The sequence below is a fragment of the Ceratotherium simum genome, chromosome 33 (assembly GCF_057802395.1).
Source record: "Ceratotherium simum simum isolate JZ-2026a chromosome 33, ASM5780239v1, whole genome shotgun sequence".
Taxonomy (NCBI): domain Eukaryota; kingdom Metazoa; phylum Chordata; class Mammalia; order Perissodactyla; family Rhinocerotidae; genus Ceratotherium; species Ceratotherium simum.
This window is the reverse complement of record NC_141932.1, coordinates 17,264,980-17,287,571: the sequence shown is the minus strand read 5'-3', so window position 1 is coordinate 17,287,571 and position 22,592 is coordinate 17,264,980. Positions and strand designations below refer to the sequence as shown.

The 22,592-nt window shown below is 49.8% G+C and overlaps 1 protein-coding gene across 1 annotated transcript in view; it reads left to right on the top strand.

Annotated features, from left to right (window-relative positions):
- The first annotated feature begins 1,353 nt into the window (after positions 1 to 1,353).
- IGSF23 (immunoglobulin superfamily member 23) overlaps positions 1,354 to 22,592 on the top strand; it is a 51,728-nt gene continuing 30,489 nt past the window's right edge. Inside the window, 1 exon segment of the mRNA XM_087421928.1 lies at positions 1,354 to 1,359. Coding sequence (XP_087278054.1) covers positions 1,354 to 1,359 — 6 coding nt within the window.

The following is a 22,592-nucleotide window of genomic DNA, read 5'->3' as shown; positions in this document are numbered from 1 at the left end:
GAATATCAACCAAAAACCCCACCGACCCCCATGCCGGCGGCAAGAGGAAAGGGAGGTGGTGGTGCAGGGTGAGCACTGCCCAGGAGTCCTAAGACTCTGGGGGTGGCACTGCTCCCGTCCAGGACCCTTCTCTGAAGAGAGACCGAACCCCCTCCCGCCCGAGGACGGGGCCCAGCTGAGAGGCCGTCTGCAGTTTGCCTGACCAGCATCAGTCCCCCAGCCTGAGAGCAGCGTCCTCTGGGGACCCCCTCCTCCATCCTCAACCTGCAAGCTCCACTTCCGGTGGAGTCATCCTCCTGCCCACCTGCCCTGGGGGACCAGGCGAGACACGTGACTCATGACTGTAGCTCCCTCGCAGTGATTGGTTCAGACGTGGGCACATGACCCAAAATGGACCAATGAGACTCAGCCTTGGGACTTTCGCCTGAACCTTCAGGATGAGGTGCTCTCTTTCTCCAGGCGCTGCTGAGCGGCTGGCGCCTGAGTCTGACCTGCTGGGGGCATCTTTCCTCCCCTGAGAATGAAAGCCCCAGGGAGAAAAGCTAGGCTAGGATTCCGTGGTTTGCACATGGCCCATCTGTGACCTTCTAGTACATTCTCCTGTTTTCCTTCAGCTTTGTGTGTTTTCTGTTCCTCCTAAAAAATCCCTACCTACCTTGGTCCATCTCTCCCTCTCTCTGTGCCTCAGTTTACCCACTCGGAATACAGGGACATTTGATGAGACCGCCTCTAAGGCCAACATGGCTCGGGAGGCAAGGAGGAGATGGTTTAAGAAGACAGCCAAGAGTGGGGCTCAGATCTGACGGTGCCACAGATGAACTTTGGGAAACTGATGGGACCACTCCAAGCCTTGATTTCCTCATCTGGCAAGTGGGGATAATCAGTACCTACCTCACAGGTCAGGGGTGAGGGTTAAGATAGTTAATACATGAACAGTGCCTGGCACATGGTATGTGCTCAATAAATGGTAACTATTATTATTATGTGGACTGGCCCCTTCCCCTGCCTGAGGTGCCTCCAAGGCGGGCACAAGGCAGAAGAGACTCACAGTTCACGTTCACGGGGAGGGGGTGCTGAGGCTGGCAGTGGCCAAATTGCTGGCCTCACACTGGTTGAGCCCAGCCTCATTCCTCGTAATGTTCTGGAGGGTGAGGACCCTGTGGTCTGGGGACAGCTCCCCTCGGCCCCTATCCGAGAGGACGTTGCTGTCTCTGAACCACCTGATGGCTGCAAATCTCTTTGGAGGGACACACGTCACGGTGACAGAGCCCATGTTCTCCATGGGGGTGACGTTGTCAGCCAGGATGCTGGGCTGAGGCATGTATTCCGTCAGGGACACGGAGCAAGGAGAGAATGGCGGTGAGATAATGGGGCTCCTGTTCACAGTCACATTTGATGACCTCTGCAGTCTTTCACCTCCTCCACTTAGATCTCTGTGCATCTTGCCCGTTTCCTGAAACCTTCTTCTCCCTGGGCTTGGACAGCCACATTGGCCTCTCCCTGCTTTGTAACCACACGGGGCACCGTCCTGCCTCAGGGCCTTTGCACTTGCCTTTCTTTCTGCCCCACACACTCTGTCCGAGATATCCACAACCTTCCTCCCTCCCCTCATTCAGGTTCTGCTTCAGCTGTTACCTCTTCAGGGAGGCGGTCCCTGACCACACTCTGTGCCCCTGGATCTCTAGGCCTCCCCCTCCTGCTTTATTTCATCACCATCTGACAGACTCTCTGCTGCCTTGTGTTCTTCTGCTGATCATCTGCCTCCCCCTCATGTCAGCCCCATGAGGGCCGGATTTCCATCTGTTTTGTTCACTCTTGTATGCCCAAAGCCTAGGGCAGGGCCTGGCACACAGTAGGTGCTCAATACCTATTTCATGAATGAATGTGCGAGACCCTGCACCCAGCAGTTGATTTAATCCAGATTAAGTGAGGATTTTCATCCCCATGGCACACAGGCAGGGACGGAGGCTCAAAGAGGCCAGGTCACGGTCCAGCCACATGGCTCATAGTGGGAAGAGGTAAGATTTGGACCCACATCTATCTGACGCCACAGCCCACGTTCTTAACCACCATGCTCTACTGCCCCTAGACGTGGGGATGCTACTGACGAGGGCCAGAGAAAATGCCAGTGGCCGTCCCCTTTGCTGTCCCCTCAGTTAACCAGGACTCTCTCAAAGGTGAGAAGCAAAGGCTATAAGGAGCCAGAGCAAGCCCGGGTTCAAGGAGATCCGTGAGCGTCCCTCATGATGCCGAGATGACAAGTCTTTCATACGTGGCTGAGGGCAGCTCCGCCCCCTGGTGGCCATTCGCTGACATTGCCCCGTTGGTGTCCTAGGAGGTGAAGGCTGACAATGGTGACACTTAGAACATGCAAATGCTTTAAAATCCCTAATATACAAAGACCTCCTGAAAAGCAATAGGAAAAAGAGAAATAATGTAATTTTTAAGTGGGTGAAATACACGAATAGGCAATTTACAAAGGATATCACCGTCAAGTGACCAATAAATTTAGGAAAATGTATGGAGCCTCCCTAGGGAGGAAATGCAATTTAAAACAGCCTTGACATAGCGGTTAAGTGCGTGCGCTCCGCTGCTGGCGGCCCAGGTTCGGATCCTGGGCGCACACCGACACATCGCTTGTCAGGCCATGCTGTGGTGGCATCCCACGTGAAGTGGAGGAAGATGGGCACGGATGTTAGCCCAGGGCCAGTCTTCCTCAGCAAAAAGAGGAAGATTGGCATGGATGTCAGCTCAGGGCTGATCTTCCTCACCAAAAATAAATGAAATGAAATGAAATAAAATATAAAATAAAATATAAAATAAAATAAAAACAGCCTTGAGATACCAACATTCATACACAGACAGACAATAACATGGGAAATATTAATTATATCCATAAAATAAAAAAGAGGCAATTCCAAGCACTGTTAGAGAAAGCAAATTGATAAAATCTTTGGAATGACAATATTTATTAAAATGTATAATATGTGTACCCTTTTTATCCAGAAATTCCACTTCTGGGGGTCTATCCTACAGAAATAGTCACACACGTGGACAAAGATGTAGGTACCAGGATATTCACTGATGCCTTGTTCTTAATTGCAAAGCATGAGAAACAAGCTAAATGTTGATTGATAACAAAGTGATTAAATAAACTACAGTAAATTTCTAGTATGAAATACTAGAAAGTCATGACAAATAATGAGGTATGTCTACTGATGTGGAACGATTCCCCCAAACATATTACTAATTGGAGAGAAATTTATAAATAACAAAAAATAATAACCATAGGATTGTGTAAATGTATTTTTCAAGAGTTCTAGAAAGATCCATGCCAAACTAATTAAGTGTATATCTGTTGGGATTTTTAGCCTCCCAGCATCTGAAACCCCTTCCTGTGTTTGGCGAAACACCCACTATGTGGGTCTTGGGAGTAGAGCTCATCCTTCCCAATTCAAGCCCCAAAATTCGGAAGTTCACTTTCCCAGCCTCCCTTGAGTTAGGAGACAGACACGTGATTCGGGTTCAGGTGATCTGACCTGACCTCCCTGGACTTTGAATTGAAAACTATTGATATATAGAAGCAGAACAATGAAACCTTCACATGGGGAGCAGGGGCAGCAGTGGTACAGGGTCCAGCTCTGGGGCATAAGCTGTGGCCACCCATACTCAGGGTGCATGGATAACCATGCTTGGCAGCCGTGTCCCCTCTGCACCAGCTCTGTGGCCTGCTTGGGGCGGTGCTCCTGGCTGCTGATCCCCTTTCTTGCTCTATCGGAGCTCTTGGTTGCAGACAACAGAGTCCACTCTAGTTAGTCCAGGCAGGGCTGGATTTACTCAGAGTGTCGACCAGCTTATTGACACATTGGAAAGTTTGCCAGACTGGCTCCAGCGTGATCTTCCAGTTGAAAATAATGGGGGACCCCAGAACCAGGCTGCCTTTGTCAAAATGTTATAGTGGGGTCCAGTTTTGGGGGTGAGTCTGGTGGAGGAGTGGTTTCAGTTACCCCAATGGTGAGCCTGAAAGGCAGGAGGTTGCCCAGATCCCCCCCTGGGGGGTTAGGGTGGGAACAGGGGACCATTGGGAGACACGTGACTACAAGAGACTGAGCCACATCAAGGGTCCATGTATAATACACACAGTTCTATAGCTTACTCTTTCCCCCTTCTGATATCCCAGAGATGTTTTTCACATTGTGCATGGCCTCTCTGACTTTTCAATGCTGCATAGTGTTCCACTGCGAGAATGTGTCAGAGTTTATATAACCAGTCGCCAGTGTATGGACACTTGAGTGGTTTCTAAGCTTATACCTGTGCAAGTGCATCTGTGCAGTAAATGCCCAGAAGCCTAGCCAACTGGTAAATGCACTTGTAATTACAGTTAAAACTTAGAGGGCAAGGTGACCTCAGCAAACTGGAGGACTCGGGGACGGCCAGGTGTATACACCTCAGATTCTGTTGTGTACAGGTCTCAGTTTATTGATAACCAATGCTGTGGTTGGACTGGCCCTTGGGGTTCTTATTATGACTGCAAGACGCCCTCAGCAACAACCATCAGGAAACTTTGGGGAAAAAAAGGTTTATTACTTACAGGTCCTGGAAATTACACAGCACCTGGGGCCACACAGCGAGGTTGCGGGTAGAGAGACAGAGAGCACACTGGCCCAGGGTTCTGCTTTTGTTGGGGTAGAGGGTGGGGGCCTAGAGTTTTGTGGCGTCATTCTTTATTGGTGGATTTAAAACATAAGAACAGGTATTTGAAGTGCAGGAAGGGGGCCAGCCCGGCGGCATAGTGGTTAAGTTTCTGGGCTCCGCTTCAGCGGCCTGGGGTTGATGGGTTCAGATCCCGGGTGCAGACCTACACACCGCTCATCAAGCCATGCTGTGGCGGCGTCCCACATATAAAGTAGAGGAAGATGGGCACAGATGTTAGCTCAGGGCCAATCTTCTTCACCAAAAAAATAAGTGAATAAATAAAAATAAAGTGCAGGAAGAGAACAAACATGTGGCCCAAATGGTCAATTATCACAATCAACCAAGATCTGTAACACAAAGGAGCTGGGTTGGTGGGGGGGGGGCGGTGGCCTAGCTCTTTATCTAGCCCTGTGGCTGGCAATGTGCTTACTCAAGAGGGTCTTCTTTGAAGCGGATGCCTGTCAATCAAAGCTTAAGTCAGGCACCTGCATCACGAAAAACAGCAAACCCAAAGTCAGGGCTGACACTACAGACTCAGCCCTCCCTGCCCAGCACCCACAGCCTCGCCGCCACTCTCCACAACTCTGCACCCGCCAGGACTAACTCCGACCTTCACCCTAATTTCTAGTAGTTACCACAAGGGGCCCTGGAAGCCCAGATCACCCCACACCTACACTCTAATCCCCAGAGGACTCTGCAAGCCCTACTTTCTGTTCCAACTCCCACCTCTTACCACAACTCCTGAAACCTCTCCCCTGTGCTCCCAGAACTTCAGGGTTTATCACCAACGAAACCTAAAGAGGGCGACCTCTTCTGCCTTGTCTTAGCTCCAAGGGAAACCTGCTCCCCTCACCCCACAGTGGGGACATCCCTTCCCTGTAGCCTTCTCAAGGGCGGCTGTTTTCTCCCCTCCCACGGCTCCCTGCCGGTGTGACTGGGGGGGTGGTGGCCCCCTTGCTCCTCATGCGTCAGACCACGGAGAGTCTCTTGGAAGGTTCTCTGACCTGATGTTCCCGCTCAATGAGCCATCCTTCAGCTGCCTAAGTTCTATTGAGCCCATGGATTGAGTTTCTTATTTCAGCCATTAGATTTTTTATAATAAATGCCCTTGGTTGGGTCGTCTTTAGGATGTGTTCCTCCAGCTTCATGCTTCTGATAATCCTCTTTCGTCTACTTGAGCTTGTTTTCACTTCTTCTGTCTGCTCCGTTTAGAATAAACGTCTGGATTAGGTGATTCACCGTCTCTCTTCATGAGATGCCGTTAGCTCTCTTAAATCTTTACTCTGTCGTGTTAGTTCTCCTAAAATACATGTGGAATGGAGGTTGGTCTGTCTGCCTTGACGCCAGAATTATGTGTGATCGGCACCTGGCCAGATCCAGCCGGCAGGGAAGGGGTAAAGTGACAGATGTCAACAGCCCGGCTTCTGGAAACAGAGGGCTCTGAACACATCAAAGAGCAAGTTGGAAATGCCTCAATGGAAGGACTCTGGCTTTGAATCCTGGCTCAGCCACTTTCTAGCTGAGTGATCTTGGGCGAATTATGAGACCTCTCTGAGCCTCCGTTTCCTCATCTGATAAATGGAGATTACAATATACGTGTATCATGAGATTGTTAGGATATTAAAATGGCCACAAATTCTTTGTCACTCCTTCCATGGAGAGGTGGGGACTACAACCCCTCCCCTGGAATGTGGGCCAGCTTGGGACTGTTTCGACCAAGAGCATAAGACAGAAGTGATGGTGTACGACTTTCCTGGTGAGGTCATACAAGGTCATGTGGCTTCCATCTGGTTCTCTTGGTGTACAAGTTTCCTACGGCTTCTGCAACAGATCGCCACAAACTTAGCGGCTTAAGAGAACACAAATGCATTAGGTCACGGTTCTAGAAACCAGAAATCTAACATGGCTTGGCAGAGCTGCATTCCATCTGGATTCTAGGGGAGAATCCATTTCCTCACCTTTTCCAGCTTCTAGAGGCCACCTGCAGTCCTTGGATTAGCTCGTGGCTCCTTCCTCATATCACTGCGACCTCTGCTTCCATCATCTGATTCTGATCCTCTGGCTTCCCTCTTATAGGAAACTTGTGATTACATTGGGTCCAGCTGGATAATCAGGATCATCTCCCCATCCCAAGATCCTTAACTTCATCACCTCTGCAAAGTCCCTTTTGCCATGTGACATAACACATGCACAGGTTCAAGGAATTAGGACGTCGACATCTTTAAGGGTCCCTTATGCAGCCTACTACAGTTCAATAGGAGATGTCTCCTGTCTGTGTCTCAGTCTTCTCATCCTAGAAATGGGGGGTAACAGTGGTACACATGTCCGAGGTTGTTGTGAAGATTAAATGAGATCATACGTGCTTGGAACGGGTCCTGGCACTAAGAAGGGCTCAAAAGTATTAGCTGTTGTCTTGGTTTAACCCTAATCCCAAAACACGACTCTGAGGCTCCCTAGTTAATTTGGGAAGTGCAAGGAGCAGTGGGGGGTGGGGGGGGTGACACAGGGCAGGGAAGATGGATAACAAAGGGTGGCCACTATGCCAGCTGCCCCACAGGTGACCAAGCTCGAGCCCACAGGGGGATCTGGGAAGCCGGGCAGGTATACCCCCAGGGGACGAGGGCCCTGGGGTATTTCTGCTCCCATTTCCCTCAGTCGCGCCGAAGCGCTGCTCCCATGGGGCATTAATTCCGTGGCATGCCCAGCCTGGCCCACACAGGCAGAGTGGCCTTCTGTGTTTCCAGAAAATAGCCTGCAGGTACGGAGACGCATGCTGGAAGTCCACACTGTTGCGGACACCCGAGGGTGGAGGCAGGGCTCTGAGAGCTGCAGCTGTTTTATTACTACACCAGCTAAATGGGGTGAGAGTTCATGTGAGTAGTGAGACATGATCCCGAGGTCATGTAGGAGGGCGGTCACATCCAGCCGGGTGACCAAGGCCACTTGAGGGACAGGACTCCCAAAGAAAGCTGTGAGCTTTTTGTGCCGTGGGTCAACCCCGCTCACCCCCATGGCCATAAGGCATGAATGAGGCACCAATGGGCAGTGGACAAGGGAGCCCCAAGTAAGCCACACGGAGTGGGGAGGCCAACCCCTCCCCAGGGGCTCAGCAGGTGCCATATTGGATGAAGCCAACCACCTCCAGGGATGAGCAGTCACAACAAGTTGGGGCTCAGGGGCCCCTGAGGAGCCAACGAACTGCCAACGCCCTGCTGGGATCAAGGGGCAGGAAAGCCCGGCATGAAGTCGTTCAAGTGGAAAGTGTTTATTATCAGAAGACCAAAGGGCACCTCCACATCAAAGACAGGATGGGGCTGGGGCTCAGGGACCCACAGAGCCGGGGCCCCACACCCTCAGTGCGGCGTCTCTTCGTTTCCCTGAATCAGACGGAGGAGGCTTAAATCCCGCTTCAGCCCCTACAAGCTGTGTGACCTCCAGTCTGTGACCTCTCTGAACCTCAGGGTCCTCGGCTAATTCTCACAGACAAGAGGGGCAATATTAACTTTCCTTTTAAATCCCAGAAACCAGTTCTCCCTGAAGCCTGCTGGGGCCATCTTCCTGGACACTCTGAGGCCTCTCTTCTAGAAAGTTCGAGGAAACAGAATCAGACGGTATGTGGTCTTTATGTTCAGCTTCCTTGGCTCAGCGTCAGGCATTTGAGATCCACGCATGTTGCTGCGCGTCCCGCGTCTCCTTCCGTTTTATCGCCGAGGGGTGTTCCCCTGTGTGGACGTTCCACGATTTGTGTCTCCTGTCAGCCGTCGATGACGCTGGGTTATTTCCAGTTGGGGCTGTTACGAATAGCGCTACGAACCTACAAATAATGCTCTGGACGTTCATTCGCTGGCCTTTGTGGGGAGGCTCTGTCTCAGCGTTGAACTGCTGTTATGCTATTTGGGGGACGACCCCCATCAATGACTGAGCTTGGGTGGGTACCGGAGCCTGGACGTTTCTGCCCAACACAGGAGTTCTCCAAGGGGTCATCTGGGCACCAGAGCTCCTCGCTAGGCGGCTGGGACGTCGTCAGGTCTGCGTGCCGTCTCCTACCCCCTCCTTTCTGGTCACAGGAGGGTCTCCCTAATAAACCTCTTGCACGGCTAACTCAGTCTCAGCGTCTACTTTCCAGAGAACTCAGCCTGAGACACACATGTAAAGCACTCGGAAGAATACCCCGCACACCGTTTATCATCGTGATTATAACACAGAGATGGGCACACGGATTCTGGTGCTGGATGCCTGGGTTCGGCTTCAACCCATGAAAGCCCCCACTGAGGGGAGAGAAGCAGTGCTGGGGCCTGCCTCACCCGGGCCCACCCATCGAGAGCCTTCCAGATGATTCCCACGCTCAGCCCTAAAGAGAGAAGGGGGTGAGGAGGGAGGGGGGTCAGGAGCCCAATCAGAGGAAATGCAGAACTCCCCACCCTCTTTGTTCTGTCCTCAGCTGCCAGCCTGGAGCCACCTTTACTGGGAAGGCAAGAAACTTTGTAACATACTGAGTTTTCTTGATGAGATGGGGCTGGATACTTTTATTACTGAATCGAGACAACTTGCGACAAAAGTTGGCTTTGGGGCTTTTAATCACCGAAGAGGATCTGAAACCTATGGGCCCCGCCTGACGTTTGTCTCAGGGGCGGGGCAGGATCGGCGCTGGCATCAGTCTGTGGGTACAGGAAAGAACAGACGTGGGGTCAGCTTGTGCCCCTGGAGTCCTGATGTCTCCACCTGGGAGACAGGGTGCTTCCGCAGTTAGGAGTGTAGACCAGCCCCTGCCCCTCCCTGAATACTTGGGGCCAAAAACCATTAGATGGGACAGATAAACTAGGCAGGGGTTGACGGGGAGCCCCCTGGCCCAGAGCAGGGTGTCAGAGCCCACCCAGGGTAAGGAGGGCGTCCCCGCGTGGAGACGGGGGTAGGCAGGGGAGAGGGTTACACACAACACACAAGAGGGCCGGTCAAGTAGCAAATGCATCAGGGATGATGGGAGCTAGTTCCTCACTGTCCCAGCGGGAGGCATGAATACAGCAGAGGAGGAAGCAAGCAGACACTGGAGGGTGGGCTGGAATAGGAGGCATCAGTGTGAACTTGAAGTTTTCAACAGGTAGTCAGAGATCTAGAAATAAACATAAATAACGTGTACGCTAAATGGTAACAAGCATCAGATCTTGGCAGCTAAGTACCACTCGTCACTAAAAGGAACCAGGGCTTCCTGAAGATACGGTTCATTCTGAGGGCAGGGCGGCAAAAATTTCCAGGTAAGCCCAGAACATCTTGTGCCAGAAGGCAGACACGCCAAAGGAAGGAGGGGGCCGTGTCGACAGGACGCAGGAGTCATCTGAACTCTTCTGGCCAAGTAAGGGATAATTTGAGTGTCAAAATAAATAATGATAGTGTCTTCGTTTGCTAGGGCTGGTGGAATGAAGTACCAGAGACTGAGTGGCTCAAACAAAGGAAATTGATTATTTCCCAGTCCTGGAGGCCAAGATCAAGGTGTGGGCAGGGTTGGCTCCTTCTGAGGCTGAGGGAGAATCTGTCCCTGGCTTTTCTCCCAGCTTCTGGGGGTTTGCAGGCAATCTTTAGGGTTCCTTGGCCAGTAGAAGCATCACCTCATTCTCTGTCTTCGCCTTCACATGGCGTTCTCCCCGTGTGTGTGTGTGTGTGTGTGTGTGTCCAAATTTCCCCTTTTTATAAGGACACTATTCATAAGGGACCCACTCTCCTCCAGTATGACCTCATCTTAACTAATTACATCTGCAATGACCTTACTTCCAAATAAGGTCACATTCTGAGGCACCGGGGAGTTAGGACTTCAACATATGAATTTTGGGGACAGGGGGTCACAATTCAACCCATAATGGGTAGTAACAGATTATAATGCAATGAATCAAATAGGACGCCACAAGTCCACATTGATATAGAAATAAACACTGATTTATATGACTTAATTCATTAATAAAGTAAAAGTGTGATGAGGAACAGGATATTTACACAGTCTCAAAGTACCTCCCCACCAATTCTTTATTTATTACGAAGAGGGAAAGAGGCACCTTTAAAGAGGCCCTATCTCCAAATACAGTCACAATGGGGCTTTGGGCTTCAACATACGAATTTCCGAGGGACACGAGTCAGTCCATAACAGCTTCCTCGCCCCGGAGCAGGGGAACTCCAAGGTGATGCTTTTTCCCAGCAGAATGGAGCCCAACTGTCTGCAGCAGTAACCCACTCACCAGCACCCCAGGGCCGCCTCCTTCCCGCCTCACTGCCCCACCCCCCATGGGTGCTTCCCGAGATCCTGCAGCCCACTCAGCCACGTGCCCCTGAATCCTGGTCACAGGAGCTGCTCCTGGGGGCCCCAGACTCACCCAGTGCCCCTGCCCCCAGCCCTGGACCAGGGGCCAGATGTCAGCATCCCCCGGGGCCAGGGCCCGGCACCACCTGTGAACTTCGGCATCCCAGTCTAGACGGCAGGCTGGCCGCAGCTGAGAAGAGTCTCTTTCCCAGGGAATTTGGGACTGAAACCAAGAGATTCTAGCTCAGTCTCTTAGAGGATATGAAAACAGGCCCTGGGGTGGCCTCCTTTCCCCGCTGGGCGCTGAGAGGCCGGGGAAGCAGATCCACAGGAAAGGAGAGGAACCAGACGGACAGAGACACAGAGGTGAGGTAGGCTGGGGCGTTGCGGAGGCTCTGACACTTCTCCCTGTTTGCTTTCCCTTCTGAGACCTGGCCGAGCCCTCTCAGAGCATGCACTGTGTCTGGGACATGTTCCTTCCTTTTTCCTTTAAGGTATCCTGGTTAGTGTCCCAGTTACTGCTGCTGTGTAACAAATTACCCCACAATCCAGCAGCTCGAAGCAATGACCCGCTGTTGTTCTCTCTCCCAAGTTCTATGGGTCAGGAACGCAGGAAGGGCTCAGTGGAGGCAGTTCTGGCTCAGGGTCCCTCCAACCGGTGCACCCAGCTGTGCCAAGCCCACAAAAGAATTGTTTGTTACTTAAGCCACTACATTTGGGGGCAATTTGTTACACAGCAAAAGATAACGAATACACCTAGAAAGTGGCAGAGTGGGGATTCGGACTGAGATCTGAGTCTTCGGTTGGTGTTTTCCTCTTTAGAACACACGGAAGCTCCTGAGAAGACCTTTGTAGGGGGTGGATTTAATGATTTCCTGAAGGGGTAGGATGGACATTTTGTGAATGAGCCTGAGACACAGAAACAAAACAGACGGACACATGCCAGGGCACAGAAGGTGGTGTGAATCCTGCCTATTTGTTTAGGAAAGTTTTTTGGTTTTAGTTTTAATGTGTTTTTTTTTTTTTTGGAATTGCACCCAACTCCTTTTTTTTTTTTTTGGTGAGGAAGATTAGCCCTGAGCTAACATCTGTGCCAATCTTCCTCTATTTTGTATATGGGATGCGGCCACAGCATGGTTTGATGAGCGGTGTGTAGGTCCACGCCTTGGATCCGAGCCTGCGAACCCCAGGCCACTGAAGCAGAGCCCATGAACTTAACCACTACGCCACCAGGCTGGCCCCCTACGCAACATTTAATTACGAAAAATTTCAAACCTACTGACATGGTAAAAGTAGCAAAATGAACGTCTACATCTCTTTACCTAGATTCACACAGTATTAACATTTTACCACGCTCCAAAATTTTTCTAATGCGCTTAGAGAAAAGTATGAAAGACCTAAATATGCAGCTCAAATTCTCACAAAGCAAACACGCATGTCAGCATGAGCTGGCACCCTGCCAGCGATGAGGCTGCCCTTGTGTCCCTGCCTGTCACCACCCCCACTCGCCTCCCCAAGGGCAGCCATCAGTGTGAGTCTCACATTTGAGATGAGAGTGTCCATCTTCTGGGGAGGGCCAAAGATTCCTTGAAGAATTAGAAGAAAGATCTGCAGGTCCCTCTCCTAGATGAAAATGCAGATACACACATTTGGCATTCCATTTGAGGGGATTCCCAGCCCTGAAGCTCACCAGGGAATGAACCTCCAGGTGAGAGCAGAAGCGAGTGGAGCTGGTTCCCGGGGGTCCCAGAGAGATTCTGGGCTCAGGCAGCTCTGCATGGGGGCCCCAGGGACGGAGCAAAGGCCAGACCAGCGAGGGGTCCTGGTCCTCCTCCTCCTTCCTCAGGAGTCTAGCTTCTCTCTCCATCTTCCCTCTGCAAGCACCCAGAGGAGGCACTTTTCACAGGGACACTGGCTTTGTCTTGAGGGCCTTGTCACTGCGAGCATCAGGGGACAGGTGTGAACTTGCAGGCGTTGGGCTGAGGTAAGATGGGGGCTCACCGAGCGCAGTCTGCTGACAGATGGGTTTGCAAGCCCACGTGGGACGAAGTTTTAAATTGTAGGTTTTATTTTCGTTTAGGGACGGTGAGGCCAACAGATCAGGAGACGATTGCCACTGAAAAGACAGTTTATCACTCACAATTCCCAAGAGGAGGGGGATACACCACGCCAGGAGGGTCCACACGAGAGGACACTGATGGTGCTCAGGGCAAGCTACCCCAGGAGGCACCACTCTGGTATGCGGATTATTTCAAGCTGAAGACAATAACGACTCAGAGAACTCAGGAAGAATATTTGAGTTTCCCCTCCCAAACTGCCTAAAGAATTTAAAACAAAAGATCTCTTTCAGGAAGGAGTTATTATCATGACGGCTATAAAGATAATGTAGGATAGAGGTTACAATAGAAAAGGCACCAACAAGCCCATCTTATCGGAAGTTCTGTCTCTCTGGCCACATGCTCTGGATGGCCCTGCGAGGAGTTGCCAGACAATCATTTACAAGGGAAGTCTCCATTTGTAAAGGTATCTCCCTCTCTGTATTGGGAAGAGGGGGGATGATCTCATTTCTAGAAACTTATCAATGTGGAAGGTGAGGCCTTAAAACTGCATAATAAACCTTACTCTTGTTTACAGTGCTTTAGTGATAATCTCCTGTAACTGACACCCCCACCACCAACATCCTCCTTGTCTTTGGTTGAACATGGTATTTAAGACGAGAGTTTCTGCTATTGTGTTGAGAAACGCAGTGTCCCTGCTTTCTCCCATGTATACATGTTATTAAACTTGGTATTATTTTCTCCTGTTAACCTATCTTGTTAATTATTTGTCCAGCCATAAGAACCTTAAGGGAAAGGGCAGAGGGAGATTCCCCCTCTTCCCCCTACAACACCAAGGTTGGTAGCAGGCAGAGAGAGAAGGGAACTGTGGGTGAGAGCCTTTATTGTGGTTTCTGCAGGAAGGAATGGGCAAAGCAGGGCAAGGCAGGCCAAGAGGGTTTACAATTGGCTAGTTTGAATCATTTCGGTGGGCTCTGGGGTGTAGGGGCTGTCTCTAGTTGTCTGACACCTGGCCCTGGGGTGGTTAGCGCGGGGCAGAGTGGACCAAGATATGAGATCCCCATAAAGAAAGCCCTTGGGGGTCGTGAGCTTTGGATGGGTTAGTTTGCATATGAAAGGCACGCTCAAGGGCAAGTCGTTTGCTCTCTAAGATCAGCTGACTGTGGGAGCTGTAGCCCCTCCAGGGTCAGCAAGACCTCAGAGGCATCATAATGCAGAAAAATAGAAAACATGTTAATACAATTCATGAGCCAAGAAATCTGATAAGCACTTTGCATTAGCTCTTTTAGCCTTCACAGCAAAATTAGGAGGCCAGATAAAGCTTATCTGGTAAAGACACAGGCAATATTTCCTGCAGACTGACAAGTTAGGTTTACTGATGCTGCAGCAAGGGAGTTCGAATCCCAGACGGGTGTCTCTCCCAACAGAAGACACAGGGTCATCCGAGATTTGGAGAAGGGCAGAGTTGAGGTGAAATTTAAATGACATGGTGTTTTGATTGGCACAGAGAAAAGCTGGGCTGTGAGTAAGTGGGTTAATAAGGCCTGGGCTGAGAAGAGAAGTCACCCCCAGTTCCTTGGAAGCTACAAAAATTCAGCTAAGTGTGCAATACTAAGTCCGGAAATCCCTTATCTGAGGCTCTGAACCTGGGCTGGAAATCGAGGCTGTGTCTCAGTGTCAGAAATTTTAGATCCCCCTAGGCAAGAGTGGCATGTCTCATTCTCACTAATGTGATTCCAAATAGTCATGTGTCTGACAGTCGATTTTAGAGAATGATGTTTCTCTGCATTCTGTCCTTGGAAGTTAACTAACAAAAGCAATTTTACAGATTGACAGACAAGGACTATTCAATATCCATTTCACAGATGGGGAAACTGAGGCTAAGCCAATGTAAGTCACGTGATCTAGGTTATGACTGAGTCAGCAGCAAACCATACCTGTTTAGCTCAGAGCCTGAGGTCTATACGCCCAGACTGTAGTGTGGGTCCCAGGAGGGGCACTCAGAATCTCCCCATGCCCCCACCCCGAGGCTCCTAACCCATCCCAGGCTCCCGGGTGGAAGGTGTTGCACATAGATGTCTTGAATTAGTCATAAGCATGTGTCAAGGTCGATTTCTCACTAACAGGGGAACCAGCAGACAGAGTGAGCCTAGTGAAGGTGTCACCACCAGCCCTCCAGGACCAGCCCAACTGACCCTGTCTTATCAACAGAGTAATTAAGAGCCGTTTTTCAGGAACTGAGACCCCTTGTCCAGTTCAGGCCAGTTGAGACCACCAGCCCATCAACTGGGCCTGCCCAAATGCCCAATAAATAACCTTTTTGATGTCAAGGAGCTGAAAACTCCACCCTCAGATCATGGTAATGCTGCCATTTTATGAACATGCATCCTATGAAGAGCCATGAAGTTTGACTACACTTGCACAGATCATCAATTACCTCACCTCTCCTTACCTGAAATCATCTATCTCCACACTTCAGACCATCCTGCCCTTCATCCCATAAATTTTGCCCCAAGTCCTGGATCCGGGAGTCAGATCTGAGAGCATATGCTTCCTGTCTCCTTGCAGATCAATCTAGCAATAAAGCCATTTTCTTTTCTCAAAAGCTGATGCTGTGATAATTGGCTTTTTTATGCGTATCAGGTAGGAGAACTGCATCCTTGTGCGGTAACAAAGGTGGCTGGGGAGAGGAGGGAGGAGGAGAGCCAGGCCCAGACCTGCTTATTTCCATGGACATCAAACTACATTCTCATCGGGGGCAGTTAGATTTGTGAGTCTCATCATCCAAGGACATCTTCAGGCAGGAGACATTAATCGGAAATAACAAGCCACGTCTGAGAAACAAACCATAAACCAATTAATCCGAGGCAATGGGGTTGACTCTCTAGCAGGAGCCAGTTAGCACCTGGCACCAACAGCCCACACCTATCAGAGCCAGGCAGGGAGGGGTCTGTTAGCAGAGGAGTTCCTCCACCAGCTGTCTATTCATTTCTCTAGCAGGCAGAGATGCAGAACACACAGTGGGCTCAAGTCTCAGTTTGGGGACAAAATCTTCTCTTCCTCAGAGGCAAGTGAGGGTGGGACAGGTCGGCTGGACCCAGGGGTCTGGCACGTCACAATCGGGCTGCTGAGAAACCTTTGCCCAAAACTGGCACCGTCCTGATGTATTGCCGAAAGATCCAACCCCCTCTATGTAGTTCACCTACAATTCACCCCCTCTTGAAAGGGGTTTGTCATTCTTTTGTGTTTTTGTTTTTCTAGGTATTTTAAAACTTTTAAAAAACAACGTGATAAGGTCTGTACCCGAATTAACAGTATTGTCCCAACATCAATTTCCTGATTTTGACAAGGTACTCTGGTTACTTAAAATATAAGCACTGGGGAAAGCTGGGTGTGAAATAATAAAAACTAAATATTTGGCCTTTGATCTGGGTTCCTGGCACACAGCTCCTAACAATCCTGGAATTTCCGATGTGATGAGTGTCTTTTGTGTGCTAATGAGATGACGGTGGGCTGGGACCCCAAGATAGCTTCAGGATGGGGGCTGGTCATCACAAAGACAAAGGCATGATTAGAGGGTGGGAACTTTCAGTCTCACCCTACCCCAGACCTCTGGGGAAGGGAGAGGGGCTGGAGGTTGAGAATCACCAATGGCCCATGACTTAATCAATCCTGCCTACGTAATGAAACCTCCATAAAAACCCCAAACAAGAAGGTTCAGAGAGCTTCCGGGTCGGTGAACACACAAAGGTTCTGGGATGGTAGTGCTCCCAGAGAGGGCATAGAAGCTCCACGCACCTCCCCCCACTCCAATACCTTGCCCTATGCATCTCTTCCATTGGCTGTTCTGAGTTGTATCCTTTATGATAAGCCAGAAAATGCAATTTAAGTGCTTCCCTGAATTTGGTGAGCCATTCTAGCAAATTATTGAACCTGAAAAGGAGAGGGATGGTGGAAACCCCGCGACTTTGTAGCCAAGTCAGACAGAAGTGTGGGTAACCTCCAGACCCAATGCTGTGACTGGTGTCTCACTTGAAGGCAGCCTGTGGGGCTAGTCCTTAACCTGTGGGGTCTGATGCTAACTCCGGGTAGTTAGTGTCAGAAGTGAATTGAATTGTAGGACACTCTGGTTGGTGTCCGAGGGTCAGACAATGGGTTGTTGGTGTGAGAAAAGAAACCCATACATTTGGTGTCAGAAGTGTCATGAGTGAAAATCTCATACTGGATGAAGGGTATACACAGGAACTCTCGGTCTGTTTTTGCAACGTCTTTTGAGTCTTAAACTATTTCAAAATGAAAGGTCATTATTTAAAAAAAAAATGTGAAAGTCACTTGGATTTAATTTTGCATTGTACAACTGTGCCTCTCTTGTTCTATTTCATCTACTTTGGTAAGACTTTGTGGACTTTTGAGGCAATTTGCCTAAACATCTTTTCCTTCTAAAATAAAAATTAAACTTAGGTTTCATGGTCAGTTAAACATAATATGAAACTTTATGACACTCTGGCAGATGCAAACACATCCAGAGGGGTTGAATTTAAGGTAAGCTGGTCATTAGGAGAAGTGATCTATGACTTAGGAGCAGAAATTCAAGACTCGGAAGACTTCTCTCTTGGGAGTGTGGAGGCGTTGTCTGCAGACAGCTCAACCTCAACCTGGGATAATGAAAGCGAACATGTATTGAGTGCTTACTGTGTACGGGCATAGTTGTAAGAGCTTTATTGGATTCATTCATTTAATTCTCACATCAATCCTAGGAAGAAGGTATTAGTATTATCCCCACTGGACATGAACAAACTGAAGCCCAGAGAGGTTCAGTAATTTCACAAGATCACATAGCCAGTGAGTGCCATGACTGGAATTTGAACCCTGGCCATCCAGCACAAGGGCCACCCAGCACGAGGTCTTTACTGTCCTGCTACAGAAGCAGGGCATGGCGTGGGTTGTGGTTACAATGTGTGTGCCAAAGCCAGGGCCCTTTCGGAATACATCACCAGCCTTCACTATGAGCAAAGCTGGTTCTGGGAGCTTCTGCATCCCTGTGTTTGCCCAGTGACTTAGGTCCCCTGGAAACAGACTCTGAGACAGGGACACACATGCAAGTTTGCCTGGGAGTGCTCTCAGATCCACGTCTGTGCAGTGGTGAGGAAGGCAAGACCAGGTGGAGAGAGAAGCCGACCTGCCGTGGGACAGAAAGTGAGGCCTCAGTCCACTCTAAGACGCGTTGGGGAGCTCTGAGATTGGGCTGGCTCAAGTTGAGGCAAAGGAGTTATTATGGGTTGAATTGTGTCCCCAAAAAGATGTTGAAGTCCTAACACCCAGGACCTGTGGATGTGACCTTATTTGGAAATAGGGTCTTTGCAGATGATCAAGTTAAGATGGGATCACTAGGATGGGATCTAACCCAACGTGACTGTGTCTTTATAAAAAGGGGAAATTTGGACACAGAGACGGATATGCATAGAAGGAAGACAAAGTGAAGAGATGGAGAAGATGGCCATCTACAAGGCAAGGAACGCCAGAGGCTACCAGAAGCTTGGAGAGAGGCCTGGAACAGATCATCCCTCATAGTCCTCAGAAGGAACTAACTGATATGTAAATGAAAAGCAATAGGATATATTGGAGTATACGAGGAAGCCATTTGGTTTAAAACTAATTCAGCCTGAGCGTTTTTTCCCAAATGGGCCTGATATGGCCTGTTGAGTGTGCACTGTATATCTGCCTTAAACATTTACTCTGTCCCAAAGACATGAATGATGCCCTTAAAGATAGGGATGTAGTTTCCCCCATATTGGTATTTCTTTAAGGCTAAGCATCTCTTCCTGGAAGCTGAGGGTTAATTACCAACCCGCTGTGCTCATCTTGTGACCATTGACCTGCTGACCATCGACCTGCTGTGCCAGCCAAGCATCTCGTGATGGTAGTAAAAGAGATGTTCCTGTCTTATGTGATGTATGCTCTTTGTTCTAAGATGGTATATAACCACTCTCTACACCCCACTTCTTTGGTGCCCTTCCTTTCTTGGGGAAGGAAGCCCCCTGGGCTATAGTTCTCAAACCTGGCTCACAATACACTCACCCCAACTTTGATTTATAGACTGATTATGGATTATTTGCGGTGACACAACCCTACTGACACCTTGATTTGAGACTTCTAGCCTCCAGAACTGAGAAAATAAATTTCTGTTGCTTAAACCTCCCAGTTGGTGGTACTTGTTATGGGAGACCCAGGAACTAATGCAGGCATCAGCTTTCGTGTCCCTGTGTGGGCATATCAATTGCTGGCCACCAGGGAGGAGCTTGTGACTTTGGGTGAGGCAGTTCCCCCTGGAAGAGGGTCATTCCCAGGAAGGGACTTAGCAGGGAGCCTTGGGCAGCCCTGAACAGGGATTCTGAGGGAAGCAGCGTAGCACCCACGACACAGTGTCTGTGCCCCAGTCGGTTCTCTGACCTGCAGAAAGTATGTAAGTTTGATCTTCCTGCTGTTGGTGGTCCCTCTGGCAAGGAGCATATGAGTGTCAGAGAAGCAAAGATCACAAACCCACTGTCCAACCAGGGTGACAGTGGGTCCCAGACTGCAGATTTGATCAGGTCCTAGACTACTCCTCACTTCCACAAAGAAGCATGCTCCCTCCCACTTGTTTTTAAAATGCAGGCCCTCTGGTTCCATTGTCTATTGCCACACTATTGAGAGAGACACAGCTTCAAGAAATATTTCACCTTCCTCTTACATCTGTTGCGAGGAAAGCACAACACAAATGTGAAGACACAATGCAAACGCCCATCCGAGTAGATGGGATAAATGCATCCTGGTCTATCTGAACAATGACATTCTGCATGGGATGAGAACGGACACTCTATTTGCTTGAAGCCTGCGAAGTGCTATTTGTGTCAATCAAAGAATGGTTGAATCTCCACAACTTCACATGGTCCCACAACACAATTCAGGCAACCACTGAGTCTTGCAAACGTCATGCTGAGCAAAAGGAGTCAGACCCAAGAGCGCACAATGTACGATTCCACTTATATATAAAGTACAAATGCAGGCAGAGCAAACCAGTGCGACTAGCAGTCACGATGGTGGTTACCTTTGTGGCATAGTGACTATGAGGGGGCTGGGGATTGGGAGTGTGGGGGCAGGGAAAATTCTCTTTCTACCCTTCTTGTGTTCTTATGGCTGGACTAATAATAAAATTGACACAAGGCCAGATTAACAGGAGAAAAACCCAGTTTAATGTGTACGTACTGGAGATCATAAAGAAATGATGCTCGGAGAGTGAACAAAACAGGCAGTATATATATTTTTTACACAAAGAAACAATAAATTTGTGAGGAATGACAGGACAAAGAAGCTTAGATTTGAGGTACGTAATTAGTGAGGAATTTAAGCAGAGTTTAGGCTTCCGGTAGCAAATTATCAGGATGTGTTTATGCAGGCTTCCCAGCCCTGAATTCCCGAGCTCTGAGCATAAGGATGCAGGGAGAGCACCTTTCGTGTGGGAGATTTATTTCCTGCTTTCAAAGGGAACAGAGACAGGAAGATCAGAATGCTCTCTTTGCTTCTCAAATAACTTTAATTCAAAATCATCAATAGGCTATTGTGGGATATTTTAGAGTGGCCTGCCCTGGTCCCCAACAAGAGAATGTTCTAACATTGATCTGGGTCCTGGTTAAACAGATGTGTGCAGTTTGTGAAGCTTTGTCAAGCTTTACACTTAGGATGGGTGCGTATTTCTGTATGTGTATTATGCTTTATAAATATCATCAAACACTGTGTGTTAGGGTTGGGCAGGCACAGAGAGGGTGGGTTTGGGAGTGATTTAGTCAGCATCCTGTCAGGAAACAGATGGCCCACACAAAGACTATCTGAAAAACATTGAATGGTTTACAGAGGCATGGGCAGGGTTAAGAAAGCCAGTAAGGGAGGTGGTGGCTCGTGGGGACTAACAACAGCTAAGAGGCCACTCCCGTTCATAGGCCTGAAGGGCAGGGAAGGGGGCATGGTGCCAGAATCCAGAAATATCCAGAACCAAGGCTGCGGGTGTAGCACAGCCTGCCGAATAAGAGCTGTGGCTTTCAGCAGAGGAGAACAGCTTGGGCCAAGAGGATGTTGGGGATTAAATACTTATGTGTCATTCTCCTCCCTCCCTCCAGTCTCTGCAAGATGCCTCCAATGGCTGCACCCAACCAGAAGCCAGAGGACGAGGACCTCACTGACCCAGCACAGAGAGGGCAGCCTCCCAGTTTGGAGGACCAGGAGGGGCACATGCAGATGATCCAGCACACTGCTGTCTTGCAGAGACATGGGCTAGTGTGGCCAATCTCGCTGTTTTTCAAGAGAATTTGGCAATCCGGACATTCCTGCACAATCTCTGCATTTGTAAATGCTGATGAGTAATTGAAGGTATTTTTCAGACACCGTGTGGGCCCAGCAATACGCATCTGGGAGCTGCTGGTTTGAAGGCTCTGAGCCGACATCATGGGGCAAGTCCAGAGCACCCAGTGGTAGAAGCGTGGACTCTTGAAAGAAGGGCCAGGTGTGTTGGGGGATGTGAGGGCGATTACACAGGCGTCTTCTTCTCACTAGAACAAGGTATAATAGCATCAACAGGCATAAAACGAGTGGACGCTGTGTGGTCCTGCTTTGGTGAAAGGTGGACCTCCAAGCACCCACATCGGCCTCTCCTCCTGTGACACCCCCTTGGCACATCTCGGGTACAGAGATGGCTAAGATCCAGTCCCACCCTCAAGACTCTCACGGTCTAGTGGGGTCAGAGGTAAGAAAACTCACCACCCAGAACACACTCGTGGGAGCTGGGACAGGTGGGAACCAGAGGGCATGGGAGCAGAGCAGAGGCTCCGGCTCGCTGGGGCTGAAGCAAAGTTACGAGGTGGGAGCGACACTCAGGGGAGACACGGAGGGGCGGGAGCCGGGCCCAGAGGCGGGAAGGAACAGACTCTAATTGAGAGAAATGCGGGAAGTGTGGCGGTCTGGTGCTCCGAGTCCTGGGGTGGTGCAGAACAAGCGAGGATGGTGGGATCTCAGAAGCCACAGGGGGATGGACGGACCTGATTCTGAATCAGTGGCAAAGACAAGCCACTGAAGGGTTTTAAGCAGAAAAATGAGTTCCGCATTTTGGCAGCGATAAAGTCAGCACTCCTGGTGGAGGGCCACCTGATATCGTCCCTCCACGTGTGACTCGCACCCCCTCTGACACTGACCCTCTGCCCACTCAGTTCCCTCCACCAGGATGCCTCTCCCTCTCCTTCTTCACTCCCCACCCACTCCCGCCAGTTGAAAGTCAGCTGACACTTCACAAATGGTGAATGAATGAATGAACGAATGAATGATTGAAGACCCACCTTTTTGCACCAAGCAGGAGGCAGCCCCTGCTCAAGACTCCCGGAACGCAGTTTTCCCCTCCCTTACGGCCCTGACAGCATTGGTCTTCTCTCTTTACTGGACCATAAATTTCCCAAGCACAGACACATGGGGCTGTCCCCAACATGGAGGGAACCGACTTACTGAATTTCTTCTCCGTGCCGGGGACTTTA